We start from the raw sequence: 25038 nt of genomic DNA on the forward strand, positions 1-25038 counted from the left end.
CGTAGTACATGGATATACATGTGATACACACTTGATAGATATGTGATACACAAATGATATTCTAATAACACGCTAAGAAAGCAAAAAATTGACATTATTTTTACTACAAATAGCTAATTGGCTAATATTAATAATACAAATAGCTAATTGGCTAGTAGTTTCCCTAAAATAAAATAGTATAGAACAAATAAAACCCAGCCCAACTAAACATGGACTTGGCCCGACCCAACAAATTTACTTAAGGGCAAATATCACTTATAACTCGTGGCCGAAACTATTTACATCAGGTAGCTGCAAAAGTGTATAAACTTTATATATTTTTTGTATATAACATACATAAATGTAAATATATACAAAAGAATTTATATAATTTTTTGGCTACTATCTATACAATATCATTTTCCCTTCACTTGGTCATGATGTGTGTCAAGCAACTCAAATGTCAAAGTGGCCCAACTCCCAACTGGGCTCCTTAAGACTTGTCCCTGGAACCCATGGGCTGAAGACGGGCTGGGATCTAAGTTCTCACCCAGCCCAACCTAATTGACAAGTAGAGTTCAGTGTGCTGGGTTGCTTTATTAAAATTGTTAAGAGTTGTCCCTTTGTGGTTAGGCCATTTCAATAATCCTTATTGATAATTGTGGTTTCCCGCATACCTAGATTAATTTTAGGTGTTACCTATTACCTCTCATTAACACAAGTACGAGGTAACTCAGTCCAATAAGACCTCAACATATAAAAATAAATCACCTATTATTTTTTTGCCTTCGTTAAAATTTGAACCCAACTCTCAACCCACGCCACTAAGCTATAACCCTTGGTTGACAGATCATTTCAGTAATCTGCAACAAGCAATTGTAAAGAGAAAACACTCCACTAAAATACTATATGTCCTTTAAACAAAATTTTCAGGCATTGATGGAAATCAAACTTTATACATGAAATTCAGTCGAGTTAAATCATTTGCTTTGATATTTTATACAAACACAAATAAAAAACTAGAAATGTAATGAAATTTCACTTGAAAAGAATATCACCAATTTATAAGAAAGACAAGGGGAAATTAAAGATGGGGAAGGACCAAAATAGATTAGTAAACATTAGAAACCTACCTATATGGTTTCAATTATAAGTTCTCTTAGAGTAGTTCGAACCTACAACATATCTCGCTACTTGTCCTTTTCATAGAACTTATATTAGATACCTTATAACTATCTACAGACTGAAGCTCAGAGCTTGAACTTTCCCATAGGAGGAACATCACCTCTCATTACTCTCCAAGGGCCGCCATAAAACATTGGTTTCATTAGAGGCACTTCTTGCCCAGGGTGTTCTTCCCAGTATTTTTCCTGTCATTATGGGAAAAGAAGCTATTATATCAAGGCACGAATTTGAACTAATAGTAAACTAAAGGCTGAAAAAGAAAATCCGATTCTTAATATACGAGGGAAAGTCGTCTACTCTGAACAAATAAGTACTACATAGCTCGTATTATACAGAACACGAGTAGGCTACTTATCTTCTCTAAAGGCAATGACCTACACACAACATTTTTAGAAAAGGTTATGGCTAGAGGAAAAATAACTTTTTCCGAAAAGCAGATACATACTGAAAAAATAAGAATTAGATCTAGGAGAAGGAAAGAAATACAGCAATTTGACTAGACAAGACAAATTCAGATGATTCTCCTACCTTGAATGAATAAATCCTTTCAGATAGCGAGGTCAAACTATATGCTGGTTCCAACCCATTGTACACATAGGTTAAACAGTTGAGTGGCTAACTTGATTTGCACATTGAAAATACTAAACTAATAACTGAAGCTTGTTCAGTGATGAGTTCTTACACTTCAAACTCCTAACTTTTGTTCCTAACTCATTTTTATGGGAAGTACAAATTCAAATAATGAAATTCCACACATCATTTACTAATAAGAAAAAGGAGTTCCACTCACTATTCAAAAGTTTCAAGTAAATATGATTAATCATTTTAGTTTGTACTTTCTGCCAGCGACCCTCTCCTAAACAAAGTAGTAAGGTGAAGTAAGTCAGCGTGATCAGTTTAAGAAAATTATATGCATTCCCAGTCAATACTGGGGAGTTCATACCCTGCCTATGCCACTCCAACAATGGTGCTCTTAACTTCCAAAACTAACTTCACAAAGGTCCAATTTCAAATCTGTCAAAAGGAATTTCCAAGCATTTAATGCTACGAAATTAAGGATCTAAAGATATTATACCTTGTAGAGTTGCTCGGTGATGGCTGCCCCAATAACCCCAGTATAAAATGCACAAACATAGATTGTGACAAGAGGCGTAAACGATTTTGGTCTCCTAAATGGTTCTACCATATCCCATAGAATTGTCTTCTCCCACTTTGTGTACACGTAATCTGCATATTTCCTCCACATATAGGTTGCCATTTCCACGATATCCTTTAATTATCAGCTGAACTGCACAAACGAAATATCTGATTAATTGGAAGATGTAGATGTCCACATGCAGAAAGCAGTAAGACAATTTATTAGGGATATTTTTGTTTAATGCAGGATGTATCAACTTTAGATAGCCCATATTACTGTAAATTTATTGGCATAAAAGCAGTCTTACAAATCATTCTAGAAAAACATAATATCAATATGGATGAAGACTGATAAAAGAATCAATATTAACAGGCGGAAAATTTGCAAGAGAAAAGAAGAGTAACATTTTTGGTAACATTAGGGAGATCTGTTAAGGAGGACAGAGTATTCTTGCTGTTTAACTATCTCTATGTTATCATCAGCAACCTACAAGGTGAGAATCTAATGTCTGGTTATTTTCTACACTAATGATCACTATAAACTACGTTATTCGGATCCTCCTAAAATCCACCACACCCGTGTCGAATCCTCCACTATACTTTACATATAAGTTCTTTTAGCTTTCATATTTTCAATTGCATTACAAACTAACTTCACTAAGAAAAAAATGGAGTTCAGTAATTTAACCCTAATTTTTATAATTAGCTAAAAGTTAATCAAATTTTTGGTCTTCTATACAGGAAATAGAAATCCAGTACTAGCAAGAAAAACCACAGTAACACATTAAACTATAATTAGAGATCAGTTCAATTTCAAATCAACACACAATCAGCTCTCAAAATAGGGAAAAACATAACAAAAAAATTAATCAGTTAACAAGTAATTAAGGCGTGCACCCACTGCCTCCAGTGGCACAAATACTCATCAAATTAACACACCATCACAACTATAGCAAATTATAGTAACTCAAAAATAACTGATATTGAAGCTGAGAGTTTGTTTAAGAAATGAATCAAACACAGCAAAACTCGCCATAATTTGTATTATATTATTCAAAAGCATAGCCAAATGCAAAAGATAATAAGCTAATTAGATATCGAGAGAGAAAAATACCAAGAGAGGAACAGACGAAGATAAATTTTGATTTTAAATTTGATTCCGTCGCGAGGAACTCTGAAGAATTGACGAGTTTGCTGCAAAATTAGAGCAAGTTAGTGGTGTTGGCAAGAAGTTGAGGCCCACTAGAAGATTTGGGCTGGTCCAAGTCCATTCGAATGGATCCAAATGACGCTGGATGGACCTTTTTTAAAGGGCATATTATACATAAAGCCGGTCGACCAGAAATAATTACATTTGCTAGCTGATATATAGCAAACAGCAGTCCATCACAAGAATTTCAACCACAAAGCTCTAGTGATAGTTAGAACTTTGTGGCAAAATTCTGACGATCACCATATTTGTTCTGTGTTTAATATTATGCCCAATGAGACAATCGAGCAAAATCCTGCCCAGCGTGTTTTAAAATTTTGGCATGGGCTTTTATCCTAAAAAATTTATTATCGAAGCCAAAAGATCAATAGTGGCACAAAAATATCTTATTTGTGGAGTTATTCTCCTTTCCTTTTCTTTCATAGCAGTGTTTTTGAGAGCGAGAAGCGCAAAAAAGCGACAGGGGCTTGCCTCGCTTCAAAACAAAGCGCAAAGTAAATGTATCAACTAGTAGAGTTTCATGAAAAAGGGAGGCTCAAAACAATGGGGAGTGATCTTTTCGGATTGGTCCGACTCCCGGTAAAGTAAATGTCACACTGCAATAATCTTCATTTCCCCAAAGGATATGATGTATCTGGATTACAAATAAATAATCAATTTCTGGTTTTAATTTGGGCATACAAATTTTAGGAACCGTACTTTTCAAACATATTCGTTAGAATTTTAAACAAATAAAAATATTAAGATCTTGGTCAAGAATAAATTTTTTTGACTCTTCAAATTGTAAGTTATGTAGTTTGGATGGAGCTTTAATTTTTTTGCACTTGTAGAAGATCGCATTCTAATTCTTTTTAGAATATGGAGAGAAGAAGGGGATTACTTAAGCAGATGTGGTGATAATTAGGCAGATGTAATGTATATACTTCAGTTACGGATTCATCCGACCCAATAATTATGGTTAAAACCTTGTAAATGCATTGAAAAATTCACTAAAAAGTACAAACAATAGATTTCAAATATAGAAAATCGAATGAGTTGTGGGAGAGAATTCCGAACTCCAACTCATAATGTTCAAATGCTATATTTGTATATATTATTTTTTTTTGATAAGGTTATATTTGTATATATTATATGTATAAGATAGGTCTTTATATACCTTACCTCCGCATTTATGGTGTTTAGAATATTACACAATGTGGTCACTTAGAAAGTAACTATAAACTTCTTATTTTTTCACACTAAAGTAAATTATCTACAACCTTTTTGGATTATCAATTCTCTTTCTACAAATAATCATTTATAATTTCTTCTGTTATAGGCTATTAATTCCCGAATCTTTAAAATAGTTATCAAATCTAATCTGTGAAAATTACCTACAAATAGGTAATAAATTCACAATTGCATCGCATAATCTATATATTATTAAAAGAAGAAAAAAAAGGCTACACATTAAGCCAAGTAACAGTCTCACAATAGGTCACTTGCCAATTTAGGACAAAGTTAATTAGGTTAAGTAATAATTAGTTTTTTTTTTAAAAAAAATTTAAAATTATTATGCATTACGTGTTGTTAATAATTAGTTACTCTAGTCAAATTTGAATTTAAACATACTTAACTATTTTTTTGCGAAAATAATATTTTTTTATATATTTAGAATTATTTTTATTTTACGGTTGATGCCATCTTTCAAGTTTGACATTCATAATCATCTTGTTACAACTACCATGGCTATACATAATTTCATCCGACGACATTCTTCTACCGATAAAGAATTCAATTTTGAACTTGTGTTAGACATGCAAGGCAAATCTTCTGCTAATATGGAGGCGTTGTGTGATAGAATTAGAGATGAAATTGTTGAAAAATATTATCATGTATGGGTGACTTTGCTTATTATTTCATGGTGGATTATCAACATATTGTAATTTGTAGAATAGACTTCTAATTCATACTGAATAATGACAATAAGTAATTATACTAGATAATATTATATGCTTTGTTATAACTATATATGTTATCTTGATTAAAATCTTTAATATGTATGTTTACTTTATGTTTTATATTTTAATTAAATAAAAGAAAAAATAATAAAAGTCTCTTACCATAAATATTTAAGTTCATTTTTCTCTTTAAAATAATTATAAGACCTTGGTACTATCCTTTTGGTAATTTGACACTCAAAAGCACTTTTTAGAAAGATTGGCCAAACACAATTTGTTTACCAAATATTGCAAAAAGTACTTAAATGAATTGGCAAAACACAAACTATTTTTTTCAAAAGTACTTTTGAAAAGTGCACTTCTGAAGAAAAAAAAATACTTTTCAAAATAAGCAATTTTTGGCAGCTTGGCCTAACGGGCTGTAAATTATAGAGAAAATTACCTCCATTGTCAGTTGACCCAACATGCCAACAAAATTAGGCCCATATTTTAGGTCCTTACCCGATTTAACACAGTTTGTACATAAATTGTAAAATAGTTTTCATCGGTTAGCACAAAGCACTTAAAAGGTTTTTTCTTTCTTTTTTTATATTCCCAACGCACCCAATTCTCTCCCTACCACCTCTCTTTTCTTTCTTTCTAACCCAAACAGATCCAATCATCCTCTCCATTATTCCTCCTCTAAACAATTCTGGCTTAGGCTCCTCCTCTGTCGTCCAAGCCCACCAAATCTGATGGCGGCAAGCAGAAGAAGAATTGAAGATTTTGAGAGAAAAATGAAAACCCATGAATATCTGAAATCTTTAGCTCTCAAACCTGATTTGCGTCGAGAAATAACTAATAATTTTGGAAGAGTTTGAAGTTTGAAATTCGGATCAGTATTGTTACAACCTTGAAGTCTCGGATCTTAAACTGGATGTATCTTGTCTGGGTATTAAATTCGGAATCGTTCGCATAAAAGTTGTAATACCTGCTGCTACAACTCGAAGTTGGAATAAAAAGTCATAACCATGTAGCAGTTTGTATCAACACCGTATAATTATGTATAATTATGTATATGAATGTATAAATACCTCTTATATAGTATTATACATGTTTATACAAGTTGATATATTTTTTGATAAGGTATACATTGATATATTATTTACAGTTAATGTAGTGTTGGACATAATGTGTTTTCTAGTGAAAATATTGTATAACTAGTGTTTATATATAGTTATATAGTGTTGTATACTTATGTATAACTGTGTATAAATGTGTGTATTTATGTATAATGTTGTATAATTATATGTTTTTAGTTTATAAGAATCTAGATACAATGTCTGTGCATAAGAGGCCTCCATGGAAGTTTGACACTTTCTTCTCTTTCTTTTTTGTTATGGGCAATATGAAAAAGTTTTTATATGTGTTAGAGGGATTATACAATTCATTTACCAAGTTTTGATTTTTCGTTTATCGTGTTCGATTGCTTCAGCAATTGCACATAAAATTTCACTTTTAATCTAAAATTTGACTAACAATTTTAATATGTGAAAACCCAAATGATTCACCACGTAAAAGAGTACTAGAAGATTGGAATATTTTATTGAAAAATCATGTTTTGCCATAAGAAAAAGAGAAAATAGGAGAAATGTTTATTTTAATACATAATTTGTTGGTATTTAAGTTGTGGAAGAAAAAGAAACAAAGGCATGGACAAAAGTTTTGTGGGGGAATTCGGGATATGGGGGGGGAGGGGAAGGTGTAACCTTGAGAGATTGTAAAAAAAAAAAAAAAAAAAAATCCTGCCATACCATGTGAATGATATCATATTGCTAGAAAAAGAACTAATTGTTAACATTTATTGGGCCATTGTCACACCTCCTTTTTACCGAGGGATAAGGAATAGGAAGCTTTTCCAATTAAAGTGACATTATTCAAAATGGGATTATTTATTTATTTAGAGTTGACACTTGAAATAATTTATGGTGTCCCAAGTCACCAGTTTATTTTAGAATCCCAAATCGAGTAAAATGACTATTTTTGGTTTGCAAACACAGAAGACCGGGTAAGGAATTTTGTTAATCCGGGAGAAGGTGTTAGGCATTCCCGGATTCCGTAGTTTTAGCACGGTCGCTCAACTATTAATAATTGACTTAATTATTTGATTAATTACATGTTTGAAACCTATTGTGCATTTTTAACTTTCTAACCGCTTTTAATTATTTCAATCGCTTTTTGTATTTATGGAATTTATTTGAATAAGTCCTGATGTCGCGCACTTATTGTTTTTTTGAACACTTCGCGAATCGCGTCACGTGAAACACACCCGCGATTTACAACATGTTTATTATTATTATTTGAAGTTATGGTCGAGTTACGTGAAAGGCACACTCGAATTGGAGTTTACGTATCGTAACTATGCCACGAGAACCGTACCCATAGTCACGACGTTTATTATTAATCGCGCCTAACGCACACTACGAATATTTTTAAATTATTTATTTTCCTATGATTTGAGATCCATGTGAGGCCATGAATTATGGATAGGAGTGTGAGGCAGTATGGATTGGATAGTTAATTTGTTCATAAGATGGATTGCATTATGTCTTGGTTCAAGGCTAATATTCTATCTTTACAATATCTAAGAAGTCGCGAATTAAAACTAATCTGAAATTTGCCTCAAGTTAAAATCAGGCCATTGGCTTTTAAACTTTAAAAAAAACTTCTGCCGAAGCCTATGAAATGGATTGTATGGAACAACAAAACCAAATATGGAATCAAATGCTGGAACTAGTCAAACATAACCCATTTAATTACATAACTGAAAAATCACTGATTTACCTTTACTTATGGATTTATATCCTACTACAATAGCATTCAGGATCTAAAGCTACAACAGTAATCAATTCATAGTAAATAGAGCCAACATATGTAATGAAAATATGCTGCTAGTTTTCACAACAACTCACCACGAAACTAATTCACTGCTTATTCTAGCTTTTATTCAATGTTAGTAACTTAAATTCATGTTCATGATGAATTGACATTTTTATCCTCAAGGTATGATCATTTCAGTAACAAACAATCCAATTCAAAACTCTTGCGAATTCACTAAGTGCTCAATTAACAGTACCCAAACATGATGATATTCAGCCACTAACATGCTGAGTTTAGAACAAAATAGCAGCAGCGAAAGCCAAAATTATCAACAGATAGAAACAAACAGGCAAATCTGGTAGTCAAAGCATCCGGATTCCATAAGATTTAGCATGTTCATAGAATTAGCACTCAAATATTCATTCATAGTCAAATAAGAGGACAATAAGACGCACCTAACAATTACAGAACAGCAGTAGACGGCAAAATAAAAGTCTAAAATGAGGAATGGAGCTCAGCTACTCAACAATCGCAACAGCAGCAACGAACAGCCCCTTAAGAACTCGATTTGACCTTGAAAACCGACTGAATTGGTCCAAACAAATCGGCAGAGAATGAATTTTTTTCACAACCCCTGGTTTTTTCAAATCTTTTTCTTTGTTTGAGAAGCTCATTTGAGGAGGGAGGCGGAAGTGAGCGGCTGCTCGAGAGAGAAGAAGAAGAAGAGGAGGAGGAGGGAGGCGGCTAGGGCTTTTGTTCCATCGGAGGGTCTATGAATGTATATGAGTGTGAGGGTTTTAGGCAGATGGGTTTGGGGCGAGAATTTGGCCGTTTATCACTGGCCATTTGAAAACAAAGTAAATAGCCTCTTTCTTTCCTAGTCTAAATATTTTTTAAATTGACCAATCTAATTCTAACTAAAGCTAACTTTGCAAATTTAACCTAATTATCCATTTTTCTAACAATTAACTAAATTATTTAACTAATAATGCATGTAAAGTGCCTAATGTATTTTTGGTATTTTAATGTTTTACAAATACAATTAATTATGCAACTAAAATCTAAAAATATAAAGATTACAATATTTTTGTTATTTTTTAAGATTTAAAATGCTACTAAAATGCACCACACACAAATACGCACAAAACAAATCAAGTAAAATATAGAAAAAATCCTAAAATTCTATAAAATAATTAAAAGCTATTTTTGAGATTGCTTAGGAGTAATTTCATATATTGGGCAAAAATTACGTGCTCACAGACATCCGATAAAGATATTGTTTTGGGCTAAGCGGTTGAAATGTATTTTGTTCAGTTGTACTTTTATGAAATTCTCCCTAAATTATATCTAACTTGCTATTGCAGGTTAATATTCATTGATAATGTCAAAAAAAAAAAATTACACCATTAATATAATATATATACAATTTAAGGTGGCATGAAATTTACTAATACTGGTAAATAGCTAATGTATCATGTCATCTTTTCGTGTTGACTCTAATAGAACCAGATGAAATGAAAGAACACAAAAGCCTCCTAATTTACAACAAAAAGTAAGAAGGAAAATTCAGGCGTACGTGTTTGTAACATTTCGTTAACGTTCAAACTTTTTTTTTGTTTTCTATTGTTGTGGGTTGTACGGGACCGTGGGATGAGGTTGAGATGACACTGAAAAAATAAGAAATTCTAATAAGCTTTTCTATCTCTTTTCGTTTTCTCTTATTTTCATATAAAAGTACATACCATTTTCTACTTCGGTTCAAAGACGGGTTCAAGATTTTGGGTTAATAAGTTCTAGATTCCAAAACATACAGCTTATTGGTCCAGGATAATTTATTTTTACATGTTAATTTGATTTACTAACACAAATATACAACGGATAGACCAAAATTATTGAGTTCTGTTGAATTCGTACATAAAAGTGAAGCTCGCTTTTATTTTCATATAAAAGTAAGTACTGCTTTCTACTGAAATTCAAGGACGGCTTCAAGGTTTTGAGTTTTATGATTTTATATTCTAAAACATTCATCTTATTTGGGTCCAGGATAATTTATTTTTGCTTGCTAAGTTGATTTTTTTAATACAAATATATAACGTATGTGTCACTGCGTTCTGCCAAATCCGTATGTAAAATTGTAGTTCCCCTTATTTTAACTTCTTATAAAGGTACATACTACCTTTTATTTCAGTTCAAAGAGTGAATTTTGGATTTTGAGTTAATGAGTTCTAGATTCTTAAATATACAACTTATTGGGTCCAGGATAATTTATTTTTACATGTTAAGTTGATTGTCTAATACAAATATACATCGTATGAGCCAAAGTTATCGAATTCTGCATAATCCTTATATAAAACTGTACCTCCCCTGAGTCTGCAAACGACTTCTGCGAACATCAAGAGCTACTGTTTATAATGAAACATCAGAATAATGATTCATAGATATGAGCCATTCATGCCAGCCGCGCAGAGTGTAAGTGTCACTTTATATTTCTGTTAAAAGCATAATTTGTTTTCTTTTGTGAAGCTGGTCCCAAACCCTAATACTCTCTTTGCGTACCCAACCTAAACATCCACATATTTTTGTCAAGTTGATCATTGTACTGACTGATATTTTACTGAAATAAGAAACTTATTACTCTTCACCATGTTATTTGAGTACATAGAGCTCCTGAATTCAAGTTTTTACTGTCACACGTTATTAAAAAGAATTTCCGAGTACTTGACTCGTAAAATTAAAATAGGACTGCGCGTAAAGAGGAATATTGAAAATATAATTTAAGTAAATGTTAAGATTTTATATGTAATTGTCACCCTAGTTAATTAACAGAATTCACTTCTTTCATGCGTTTTATAAAAGAAAGAAAAGGTAAAAAGAATTGTTCTGTATAATATCTAATAAACTAGTGATTTTTCTAAGCCGAAAGTCTATTGAGAACAGTCTTTATACTATGTACACACTATATTCCACAGACCTCCACTTATGAAATTATTTTAGGTCTGGTATTAATTATTGTTGTTGTAATATCTATGAACTAGTATATAAAAGAAATAGAAGAATTAACCTAAAATCCGTTTACCCGACCTCTTTAATTAAAAATAGTCGATTGATCCATAATATTATGTATAATATGTGTATAATTTATGTATACATGTCAAAAAACGTAAACGGTTAATCCGACCGAATATTTCTGTAAATATCCCTAAGAAAACAATATTTACGGTTTTGGGGAGAATATTCATCAATAAACTTGAAAATCATCACACAAGCAGATAGATGAACAAGTGATAAATGTTCTTGTTATCATCTTGCTCAAAAACTATCATTATAAGCTTACAAAGATCACCACCACACAAGATCAAACTTACTACTACTAGTACTACTTAATTTCTTATTAAAATTTTCGTACGTAGCTTGACTTACATGCTACAACTGATCTCACTCTCACTAATATTATTCTAGCTATCATTATGATCTCAAACTCAATTTCACACTACTAATTTAGTGCTAATCCCTTTAATTAACTCAAGAAATTTAAATATTACTCAACCATGAACAAGGCCACTAGATAGTGCCATTAGCAAAATTGCAGCTTCCTTCTCATCCTGTGGAAAAACGCGATGTAACGCCAAATTGTTGCTCAAGTTGACGAAGAAATCCTCGAAACAAATCTTCTTTTGTGCATTATTAATAGTAGATGAAGATGATCCAACAGCAGCAGCAGTAGTAGATGTTATGAATTTGCACCTTTTCTTGAAGGGTACAACATGATTGTTATTCACTTTTGTAGTTATCTTCTGTTTCTGTTGCACTTTTATCTTCATTGCTGTTGCTGTTGCTGTTGTTGTTGTTGATGTTTCAGTCGTGAAATTTGTCCCATTTGCTGCAGCTGCTGCTGCTGCCATGGCTCTCCTTGCTTTCCTTTGTCGAATTCCACATGCGTTACAAAGTGACTGTACCATTTAAAGAAATATATACACAATCAGATCATATAAAATTTTTTGACAAGTATTAACTGGACGCCTGATAAATGGTAACTAACTACTAACACAGATAAAATTACATTGATAGTATAAAAAAGGAAAAAATGATATTGTGCAACCGCTCTCAAAGTAATAGCCGAAAAAAAAAAAATATATATATATATATATATATATATATATATATATATATATATATATATATTTGTATGTTGTATAGAAAAAATATATTAACTTATACACTTTTGCGGCAACTGTATGTAAATAGTTTCAGCCGCGGACTAAAAATGATCTCTGCCCTATAAAAATCTTTATATTATCAGTACATATAATTACATCCTTAAGTTTAAATAGGATCTAATTTAAATAGGATCTTTTTAAGTGAATCTAATTTTTGTATACAGTTTTTAGACCATAAAATAACCTACAACATAGGTAACCGTCTATAGTAATCCCATTTATAATTTCACTTGCTTTAGCTAGTTGAAATGTACTGATAATATAAAAATTATTTATACGGAAAGTTTTAAAAAAAAAACTGAAAAGATTGGAATATATACTTCATTTGACTCGTGCAATTTGGTTAATTAGTAAGAAAATATAATTACCTTAGGGCCTTTAGGACCACTTCTCCAAAGAGGGGTTTTAGTAGTGTTACAATCAGAACAAACCCTAATTGGAATATTGTTGTTATTACTATTGTTGGAAGAGCTGTTGCTGCTGTAATCAGTTTCCAAATTAGGATATGATTGCTGCTTCTTCTGATCTTCTAACTTCAATTTGATATGTGCGTGATCTGAATTCTTCATCTTTTGCATCAACTTATCTCCTTTTTTCCACAAGGTTAATTTGAGTCCCTTGTTTTTCTTCTCTAGATGATCATGTGATCCACTTCTTGAAGCAAAATTATCAACCTATATGATCAACAGGAACAATTAAAGACAAAAAAGCAAAGACCACTTAATTTGCATATTTTTAACATGATCCAAGTGATAGTGAAAAATATACAACCCAGAGAGCGAAAAAGAAAATAGAAAGAGAAACACAATCCAATATTAAAAAGAAACCCTTTTCTTATATGTACCTCGGGTTGGTGGTGTGCCTGGTAGTAGTTCAAAATAATAGTGTTGAAATATGTGATTATCTAGTCTAAAAGCTTAAGTTATTAAATATCATACCATACTTTTAGTTAATTATTTCTTCAAAAAAAAGAATGTGATCCAAGTGATTGTTAAAACCTCCAAACTTAAGCAAATTAGGAAAAGAAACGCGATCCAATATGAAAACAAAGAACCCTAATCTTGTATACCTCGGGTTGGTATTGTGGCTGGTAAAATTGAGAACGATAATATCCCATTTGATCTTGATTAGTAGTTGAATTATTGAAGAAAGTTTGGCAAGACGAGTAAGAAGATGACGAAGCAACTTGATAGCTAGGGCTAACAAGAGGATTAATATGACTTAGATCATGAACCTCATTATTATTAAGTTCAAAAGGAAATGAAGGAGAAGAAGAAGAATTTCTGTAAGTGGGAATCATGGGAAGCAAGAGGAAAATAAAAGAAGAAAGGAAAAGGAAAGAAGATTTTCTTCTTGTGAAATGATCAAAGAAAATGTAATTGAAGAATGTTGTAAAACTATTTTAAAGAGAAAAGAAAGGGGCACTCACGTGACTTGAGGACAAGCAAACAAACAAAGTTAAAAGAGACAAACAAAAAGGAGAGGAGCAGTATGCTACCACACGACCAAATGACAGAACCCTATCTTCAAAAGTTTCATGATTCATCCCTCAATTAATAATAATTCCTAAAGTCAAAATTAATTGGAAAATATTTTTATCAATAATAACAACGTAACCTTATGAAGTTTGGACAAAGGCTATGTCAACCACACATAGCATTCTCATGTGCCCTCAATCATCTACCAACTCTTTCTTTTTTGCTAATATTTTCTTATTTCTCTTCCTTATTTAGGGTTTTCCCTTGTGTTTGGTTCAAATTAGACATACAAATAGTAGTCGATCGACAGAGGCGGAACCAAAATTTGAAGTTATTGAGTTCGGGATTCTAACCCATTTATATTACTGGGTTCTAAAGTAAGAAGTTGTACCTATTCAATAAATTTTATAAGACAAATATAGGGTTTGGATTAAAGCTACTGGGTTCGGCCGAACCCGTTACCGAAGTTGATCGATGACAAAAATACAATTTATATAGGTATTCATCAAATTGTGAGTCTTGAATTTAATTTCATACGCGTGTAACTAGGTTTTAATCAGAAAGGAGATTTCGTCAGGGTCGTGTGAAGCTTAGCTTACTTTATCAGCCATGTAATGATTCGAGTTCATAATAAGTAGGAAGTGGATGAAGCTTGGTCTAAGATTAATCATATCCTTATAATTGGTAATGTGTAACAAATTTATATCTACGATACTTCCCTCATAATGCTCGGATAATTAACTTTGATTTCCTGAAGTTAGCTAACTAAAGTCAGATTTATACTGTACTAGAGAGAGTTTTGGTGAGATCCAACAAGAAAACTTTTTAAAACTAAGAAGCTATTATAGCTTTGGAAAGTGTTTGATTGATAAAAGGAAAATTCTAGATATATGCCTTTAGGCACAAAAGAAATTCATCCAATGTTTTTATGTCTTTCTAATGATTGATTTTCCTTGTTGTAGTTCATATTCATATTATTAGCAAAAAAGAAAATTCATATTCAATTGAAAAAAAAAAGGAATTTCTTCTTATTGTGAATCAAAGTGTATATCAGAACTTGTAGCTCGACAGTTCACCAAGTGGGTTACGTTAGTTGTTTATTCTTATAATTTTGACTGTCTTCTTGGATATATAGTTATAGCGAACCATAGGCGCGAGATGTACCTAAGCTTCTATCACAATTCACACACACTCCTTCAGCAGAGAGATATTTTTTTCAATCAAAAGCCACTTCTAGGATCGGGGTTGGGCTTAATCCCTACCTCGTATATTAATAATCAAAACATTAATAGATATAGTATTAGAGATACTACATATAGTATTAGGGATACTTTACAATCTAAGATGCACCTTGAGGAAAGTTGTGTCATCGGTATATATATATATATTGTACCGGTAAAAAAGGATTTGCAGTCCTCTGCTTACCACTCGGCCATGTCGCCAAAATGCTACAAATACAAAATAGATAAAAACTTTTCCGCATTACTGAGCTGCATTTTTATTGGGTTTGATTCATCCTAATCCTAATCCTTCTTCCCTTTTGATTGGGTTTGATTCATCCTTTCAATTTTGATTGAGTCTATCTCCAAATTCATAATGTTCAAAGCTTCCTCTTACCTTTCTATTGAAAAATCAAATGTGGATTTTTAGTCGCAAAATCCAAAATTTAAATTTCTGAAAATCGAAGCCATTAACCCAAGATGCATGAATGATTCTTGGATTTATTTTGTATCTTGATTAATTGGATCGTTTCTTTATGGATTCTTATCCCAAACTCTTCGAGATGTGTTTCCGAGTATTCCTTGATCATTTCGTCCAAGAAGAGGAGTTCCTCTAATTCTATGAATTTTTGTAGAAGACTCTTTTCTTAAATATTATTCAAAAAAGTTCGGATTGCCCAGTATTCCACCAATTAGTAATCCAAGATTCCAGATATTTATTAACTGAGAAAGAAATCCACCAGGGCAAAATTACTATATATATATATATATATTGGATGTAGTTAACTTGTGTTAGACGTAAAATATTTTTTTGAGAATCTTACTTCGAAAAACTCGTAAAAACAATTATTAATTAATACAAGAAAAGCATAATAGAGTGCATCAATTTGTGACAATGTTATGACGGTTTTATTCTCGGTAACAAAATTTTAGTTACGCTTGAATTTTTTTATAAATTGTGACGGATTCTTCGTTATTGTTTTTTCTTGTAGTGTATATTAATGTATTTGAGATTTTGAGTTGAGTACATGGTAGTTTTATTATGATTTTGGTACTGTAATTTATTCATTTATATGTTAATTTCTTTGAATATCCAGTCTCATTGTAAAAATCATGTGCATGTCAGTGGTCGAAAAGTTAGATTTTTGCATGACAATAATTTAATTGTCACCTTAGTATTGCCAAAACTTGCATTCAATGCTGTGCAGGCCAAGTAGTAGTACAATATCATCTGTTAACTGAGCAACGTTCCAATCGTTAATTTAAAATTCTCTGTAAGGTTAACAAGTAAAAAAGAAAAATGTACTGTCAGTGCTGAGTGAGAAGATACAAGAAAACATGTACTGTGTAAAAATATTTTTTATAATCATGTCATTTATTAGATAATTACAAGTAAATTTATTGATACACATTAATCAATAATGTTGTTTCCCCAAGTACACGCAAGTATACGTGACCGTCAATTAATAAAGTGACTCGAAAGTCGGATGTCGAACCCACAGAGACTTAGATTAATTGTTAACTAAGCAAACTGAAATCAATTAACTGTCCAAGATAATCAAAAGTTTGGTTTTCCTATTACAACTACTATTGCGAAATTTAAACACGTGACCAAGGGAGATATAGATTCCAGGATTGTGGTCGGTTTATCAATCATATTGAGTTCGTAATTACACCTGCTAATCCGAATTATCTATGATTTCTAGTTATCCAAATCATTTATATAAATATCATTTTCCCACAATACTATCCGTCTATCCACAATATATCAACCACATATTCCTATGGTATTGAATCTATCATGAACTAATATAATACGGTATTCAACTAAGCAAAACTGTTAGGTATATTCCTATCCTAACCGCGAAATTATTCCCCGAGCCACGGGTTCAGAAACAAGCTCTCTCTAATTCTACTCTAATCTAAACACGGCTTTCCCAAGCATAGCATAGATAGTAAATAGAACTCAACTGCTGGCCAAACAATTAAGCAATTATGCACATAATTAGAGAAACAACCAACAACGATAACTCGAGTTAACGGTAATGTAATTAACAAACTTCAATATTCATGTCAACCACAACCCTAGAACGTGAAATTTAGCTCCACATAGATATGGTAGCAAAATAACAATTCATCCAAAGAAACATAAAGATTACTAAGTTTGATGGAAGAAAGATGGAATCTGATGAATTCCGGCCTCCACGGCGGCTCCGTGCTCTCCCTTGGTCCAAAATATGTTCGATCCTCCTCAAATATAGGTTTAGAATCCCTTTTATACATGTTGGGGACGTGTAGGGTTGAAATACCTAAGTCCCGGCCGAATTAGGACAAAATCCGCCCTTTGGCGTCTCGCTTGGCGCCAACCTGGACAACAAACTTTTTTCACTTCTATCAATGGCGTTTTGGTTGGCACCAACCCGGACACCAAACTTATACTTCCTTCAAATTCTTCCCTTTTTGACGTCAATTTGCATGCAAACTCCCCAAATCACTTCCAATTTATTCATACACATATAAACAACATTATTAAGCTCGAGTCACAAATATTCATACAAAAATTAACTAGATCGAGGTATAATGCAAGGCAAATTACATACAAAAGCATGGATTTTTAGCCAAACAACACCACCCCACACTTAAGCTCTTGCTCGTCCTCAAGCAATCAACAATTAACACTATTCTTGAGCACTTTATATTTATACATTTGAAGCAAACTACTCCAATGACCACGGCTGATAGTAACAATTAAACTGTAGCATATGCAATCACTTACACCCCCCTTTAACTTTTTTCATTCTTCAAAAATATTCACAACAAAGACGTCATGCTGATAACAACCCCAGCCTCTAAAACCGACTCAATGTTACAATGCACTTATGGCTTGAACAACTAACATCCTAGAGAAGTCTAATAACGTTACATATCCGTCGTGAAATCATGTTCCCTCACAACAAGAACAAAAGAGTAAGTTGAATCCACACATTCAAATCAAATGCTCAAATATATTTTAAGGACTCATATATATCAAAGAAAATCGCCCATTCTTACAAAAGGAGTCACATGCATGCAATTGGTACCACAGGCTTGCCCTTAATGTAAATCCCTACTAATGTAGGCTCGTTCGATCTAAAATCAATTAGGACTTTTTCATGGTTGTAATGTGGGCTAAGAGATGGGTATGATATATTTAGGAATAATGGCTAACTCTCCTAAGCACTTTAACACAACACATAATTAACTTTAAGCGCATATTCTTCAATCCCAACTTTAATTTCACAACTAACATCACCCAAAAGACTATCCATTTTTCTTTAAGCACTACTTTAATTCATACCCCACTAGCAAGAACAAGATGTTAATTTATTCATCTATATTTTTCTTCTCTTTTTTTTTCAGATTTTATTTTCTTTACAATTTTCGCTATTGGTGTATTCTTTTACAAAACAAGTGCATCTTTCTTCCATTCATTGCTTCCACTCGAAAGCCACCCAAATTCCCTCCTTATTTCTTTTAGCGCTCATTTCATAATTAAAGTGCCTTTAGAGGTAAAAGGATCAAAACAATATCAATTAACAACAAAAAGGGTATAAGCTTATAATGTGGGTGCCAAATAAAAGTGTATAGGCTCAAAATAGTTAACTAAGAATAGATTTTATTTGTGATAAGAATTAAACTCAAAAAGAACAAAGACAACCTAAAATTATTTTTTAAACCGAGTCTCACCTAAAATTTTGCTTCGACTCACATTCCGGGTAAGTTCTAGACACAAGTACAATGACATGGACTACACAAAGTTCTCACTTCACACATGGCACATGACTCAATAAGGATGGTCTCATTCCGACTCTCAAACTAATGCAAGTATTCATGGAACCACAAGATAACCATTAAGCACAAAGTGAACATAAGTCAAGAATACGAGACATAGGCGTCACAAGATATGCATTCTAATTTTATAACGGAATCATGATCAATTTCAAAATATAGGAAAGATACTACACATTTCAAAGCCTAAATATGCTACTATCAAACAAGTCAAGGGCTCCTAGGTCTCTCATCTTTCTTCCTCCATTTTTTCCTAAGTCCTACACTAAACAAAATTACTACTCGGTTCAAACTACATCCTATGAAAAAGAACCGAGGCACAAAGAAAAATTACGGGGGATTATTACTACCTAAAAGAAACTAAAAGACATATTTTTTGGATTTTTGTTTAGACTTTAATCCCTCAAGAAAACTGTCTAGGAGATCCATTGTCGGAAAAAGTCCAATTTTTCAACTTTTTTTTCTTATTTTTCTTTATTTTAAAAAACAATTAAGCTACTAAAATACTACACAACTACGAAAATAAAAAAAATAAGAAGTTAGCATTTTTACTAACATACTACTACTAATTATCTAGAGGAATTCTTCCACCCCACACTTAAAAGAGTGCAGTGTCTCCAATGCACAAATAAAGCAAAAGAAAAATAACGAGGGTGGACAAGAAACTCCCTGAAAGGCCAAAGGCCGAAACAATCGCGGCTTACGAGGTACTCAGACTTCCCCTAGGCATGGTCCTTTGTGTGGGTACCGCACACTTAGTTCTTACAATCTAGCTCGCTTTTGCACTTATCCAATGGCTTCGCTTCCTATGCTTGTAATCCTACAAAATAAAGACACACACTACAAAAATAATATAATAAAAATAAAATAAAAGAAAGCAGTAAAGCTAGATTGCCTCCCAACAAGCGCCTGATTTAACGTTGCGGCACGACTTGAACCGCTTTTTGCCTCCACCTCGAACTTATGAATTGAGCCCCCAATTTGTCTTCAAGCTTTTTTCTAAGCTCACAAGGTAGTGGGACAAAGGTAATTGGGCCAAGTAACCAATTTCGCATTCTACACTTCTTGGCCTTCAGATGAGGTATGTAATTCTTTCTCTCTAGCACAATAAATTTCAGAATGTAAGCACCTTGTTCCTCGTCCGTTGGCTCCTCCAAAGGCTCGAATGACTCAATTCCCATATCATCATCCAAACAAAATGTTGAAAAATGCATGAAATGAGGACCAATACGCTTCAACTCTAGATATGCGTCACTATTTACATCCCCATATGTACACACACTAGAGTCTTCAAATATAACATTATCTACTTCCTCACATGACTCTAGTGTGGTTTCCTCAACATGGATATCATCAATAAAAGTATGGTTGAATGATTGGCTCTCCACTTTTAGCTTCTCAATTTAGCATATAAGATCAGTTTTACACAACTCAAAACTATTTTGTTGGGCGTTAGGCGCAACAAACTTTGCTTTCAATTGAGCTTCCAAGTCGTGAATAGTAGTGCCAAATTTTTCGATCTCTTATCCCAGTTCAGCTCTTCCTTCTATTAAGTCTTTTATCCCATATGTAATTTTCTTACGTTGAGTTTTATATATTTCTAATCGTTCGGCTTGTTCCATTAGCCAGGTTTGGCTCAAAATCTCCTCTTCTTCAAAATTTTCCTCTTGCTGGAACTCACTCTCTTCTCCAATTTTAAGCTCTTCCTGACTATCAACTAAGGCTGCAACTTGTTGATCATCGAATATTTCAAAACATTCTTCTACTTTGGCCTTCATTCTCTTCATTGTGGCCTTGAGATTTTCCATCTCTTTTCGACGTTCATGAGTTTTCTCCATTAAAAATTTAGTTTGCTCCATTATTTGCCTCAACAGGTCCGTAGTCTGAGCATCATATTTCACATTCTCCACTTTGTTCCTATCAAACTCACAAAAGGTATTAGAAACATCACAATAAGGGCTCGAGGAAGGATAAAAAGAATTAGGACAGTCATCCCAATGGACACCTTGACCACCACACATATTACAAATATTCCACTCATAAGATTGAGATGGTGCACCGAACTCGCTCTCGGGAATATTTTGATAATTTTTCCACCAGTGAGGTCCTCCACAATATGGACACGGATCATCATAGTACGAATAACCATCATTCGAACAATTTTCATTCCAAGATGCCATGTGAAAATAAGTTTTAAAACAAATACTAACTAAATAAGAAAATTTAAAACTTGAACAAAAATCAACTAAAATATAAACTTAGATAAACAATCGATAACTAAGTCCCTGTCAACGGCGCCAAAAACTTGTTGGTTCCCCAAGTACACGTAAGTATACGTGGCCGTCAAGTAATAAAGTGACTCGAAAGTCGGATGTCGAATCCACATAGACTTAGATTAATTGTTAACTAAGCAAACTAAAATCAATTAACTGTCCAAGATAATCAAAAGTTTCGTTTTCATATTACAACTACTATTGCGAAATTTAAACACGTGACCAAGGGAGATATAGATTCTAGGGTTGTGGTCGATTTATCAATCCTATTGAGTTCGTACCTACACCTGCTAATCCGAAATATCTATGGTTGCTAGTTATCCAGATCATTTATATAAATAGCATGTTCCCACAATACTATCTGTCTATCCACAATATATCAACCCTTTATTCCTATGGTATTGAATCTATCATGAACAAATATAATACAACATTCAACTAAGCAAGATTGTTAGGTATATTCCTATCTTAACTGCGAAATCATTCCCCGAGCTACGGGTTCAGAAATAAGCTCTCTCTAATTCTACTCTAATCTAAATGCGGCTTTCCCGATCATATCATAGATAGTAAATAAAACTCAACCGCTGGCCAAACAATTAAGCTATTATGCACATAATTAGAGAAACAACCAACAACGATAGTTCGAGTTAACGGTAATGTAATTAACAAACTTCAATATTCATGTCAACCACAACCCTAGAACACGAAATTTAGCTCCACGTAGATATGGTAGCAAAACAACAATTCATCCAAAGAAACATAAAGATTACTTATAAGTTTGATGGAAGAAAGATGGAATCTGATGAATTCCGGCCTCCACGGCGGTTTCGTGCTCTCCCTTGGTCCAAAATATGTTCGATCCTCCTCAAATATAGGTGTAGAACCCTTTTTATACATGTTAGGGATGTGTAGGGTTGAAATCTCCAAGTCCCAGCCGAATTAGGACAAAATCCGTTCTTTGGCGTCTCGCTTGGCGCCTGGCGCCAACCTGGATAGCAAACTTTTTCCACTTCTGTCAATGGCGTTTTGGTTGGTGTCGGCACCAACCTGGGCACCAAACTTATACTTCCTCCAAATTCTTCCCTTTTTTACGTCAATTTGCATGCAAACTCCCCAAATCACTTCCAATTGACTCCTACAAATATAAATAATATTATTAAGTTCGAGTCACAAATATTCACACAAAAATTAACTAGATTGAGGTATAATGCAAGGCAAATTACATGCAAAAATATGAATTTTTAGCCAAACATCAAATAATCTAGTAAAATGATAATAAATTTGCTATCACATTTTAATTAAAATTCACTAACAGTGCAAAAAAAAAAAAGAACTTAACAATCAGAGGCTTGACCCAAGATTTTAACGCGATGAGGCACTACTATTCTACTCAATCAAGGCTTTTAATTTTCAAGGGGAAAAAATAAAAAATATCCAGATTTACAACTGGTAATTGAAAAATAACCACAGTTTCAAAAGTAATCAAAATTTAGTAACTTTTTCATGTAAAGATAAAATCTGATGAACAAAAATAACCCTTAAAAATTCGGAAATATTCCATATGAGCTTCCTGGAATTTCATAATGTGTTGGAGTTCTAACATAATATGCGAAAAGTTTATATGTAGGAGCTCCATAATCCCGCATATTATGGTGGAATTTTCTGTGTGATGGAGTTCCAACATAATATACTGGAAGTTTATACGCATGGGCTCCTTAATCCCGCATATTATGCTGGAACTTTTCGTGTTTTAGAAAAACATTAGCTATTTTTCAATGAATTTGCAAATGCTGGTTATTTTTCGATTATCGGTCCGAAAATTGGCTAGCTCATGCTATTTTCCGATTATCGGTCCGAAAATTGGCTAGCCCATACTATTTTCACATTTTCAAGGTGCAAAGTTATTTATATAATCATACTCAAGACAGATAGACATACAGAGACACACACACATACACACACACACACACACACACACACATATATATATATATATATATAAAAAGATTTGCTAAAGTTTACGAGGTCTGATAACCCCCTCCCTCTCAGCGTTATATATAAGTCCGCCTCTGTTTACTATATCGATGTGTATAACTTAAATCTATCAAACATTGGTCTCCTTAAAGCCACAGATGCCTTAATTTAGCATAACATTTGCCCTAGGCCACCAACGATAGGAATGATCGATCCTCCAAAAAAAGGCAAAACGGCTAAATTTTTGGCCACTGAAAATTCTGAAAGCTACGTTTTACATTTCTGCGCAAGTAGCTCACATGAGGAAACAATAATTTTTTTGCCTTTCAAGATCCTCAGATCCACTCTCTAACTCTTCTCCGCATCTCTCTTCCCTTTATACTGTATATCAGTATATTTTAACATGTTGTATGTAGTAGACAAGTTGCCTTACTTTTTAGGTTATTAATCTCACATTTTAAGAGTAGTTACTCTTAAATTTCTTTTTCTAAGATCGACTGACACTATCATGAATTTTTATATTGTATGTCATTATATTTTACTAACATGTTGCAGCTGATAACTTGTAATATTTTTTAGATTACTAATCTCACATTGTATAAAAGATTACTTATAATTATCTGTTAAGTAATATGAGTGTAACTCTAGGAAGAAAATGGTAGGATTAGCTAGGACAACTTTTAATGAATAATATATCTTACGATTAAGAAATTAATTTTATAACTATAGTAAATATCTTCATATATAGATCTGAGCATTTTAGGCCCACTGTATGCCTCTTGCATGCATCTGTTACTGTTACTGCCATAAGGGGTATGGGATGTATCATTTTCTCTTTAGATTTAAGTTTATAACTATAGTAAATATCTTCTATGATTTTTCATTTGTACTCCCATATGATCATATTTTCATTCTTGTTCCTTTCCTACAAAACTTGATATGTATAATACCTTTACCTTAAATTACAAGTACACCATTGACGCCTTTGATATTTACTCTAAATTCTATCAACTTGGAACCATATTCCTGCAGTATCTCTTTTACTGACATTAGAATGAAAGATTAACAGTACAAGAAAAACCAAATTAAATTGGGAAAGAGATTGTGAAGGAAGAATAAAATCGTAATAAACCGATTCCATCATAAAACCTTTATTGTTTGTCATAAATATTCCATCACAAACTCTGTTTTTCTTGTAATGAAAGAAATGTTCTTGTCATTATTATTATTATTTATTAATATAACATGGATTGTAGTTAATTAAAGAAGTAAATACACGAATAAATTAAGTAGATTTAATATATAATATATATACATAAAAATTATTTTTACCTATCAAAACAATGTATTTTTTCGGCAAACGGGTATCAATTGACATCCCTTGCAGCAATGTAGCCCCGCCGCTTAGTTTTGTTATAAAGAATTACTGTTTTAGGTCAACTTAATTAGCCTAATAGTGTAATATCAGTGTACGCTCTTATACTTTTATAGAATATTCTTTTGGTGGAAAATCTATAGAATATTAAATGCATGAATAACAGCATTAACAGACGACAGAATAGTATCCACAACTGCAGAAAGGATTTTACATATATGTAGGATCATGAAAATGCAAGAAAAATCTAGATGACACCCTGAAAAACAATCTGGAAATACTTTCTAAATGAACTTTTTGTCTTTACATTGCAAGGTAATAATAATATCCAACTTGTTTTCAAGAGGTGGCTGAGTTGGTCGG

The 25038-nt window shown here is 32.7% G+C and overlaps 2 protein-coding genes across 3 annotated transcripts; both read right to left on the reverse strand.

Moving 5' to 3' along the window:
• Positions 1-991: 991 nt before the first annotated feature.
• On the reverse strand, positions 992-9099 carry LOC104087440 (uncharacterized protein At4g29660). Of its 2 annotated transcripts, XM_009591898.4 has the most exons (4): positions 8766-9099; positions 3416-3495; positions 2240-2452; positions 992-1349 (listed from the first exon to the last, which is right to left on the reverse strand). In XM_009591898.4, exons 3-4 carry the CDS (start codon positions 2420-2422, stop codon positions 1230-1232), a joined length of 303 nt encoding a protein of 100 aa, XP_009590193.1. In that variant the 5' UTR covers positions 2423-2452; positions 3416-3495; positions 8766-9099; the 3' UTR covers positions 992-1229. The 2 variants fall into 2 exon arrangements, with proteins under 2 accessions (XP_009590193.1, XP_009590195.1); XM_009591900.4 differs by lacking the exon at positions 3416-3495 and having other exon boundaries at positions 8766-9098.
• Positions 9100-11544: 2445 nt separating this feature from the next.
• Positions 11545-13912, reverse strand: LOC104117197 (putative GATA transcription factor 22). Its single transcript, XM_070177106.1, has 3 exons — positions 13597-13912; positions 12896-13201; positions 11545-12260 (listed from the first exon to the last, which is right to left on the reverse strand). Exons 1-3 carry the CDS (start codon positions 13825-13827, stop codon positions 11853-11855), a joined length of 945 nt encoding a protein of 314 aa, XP_070033207.1. The 5' UTR covers positions 13828-13912; the 3' UTR covers positions 11545-11852.
• Between the last annotated feature and the right edge of the window lie 11126 nt (positions 13913-25038).

This window comes from Nicotiana tomentosiformis, chromosome 6 (assembly GCF_000390325.3).
Source record: "Nicotiana tomentosiformis chromosome 6, ASM39032v3, whole genome shotgun sequence".
In the NCBI taxonomy this organism is placed as follows: domain Eukaryota; kingdom Viridiplantae; phylum Streptophyta; class Magnoliopsida; order Solanales; family Solanaceae; genus Nicotiana; species Nicotiana tomentosiformis.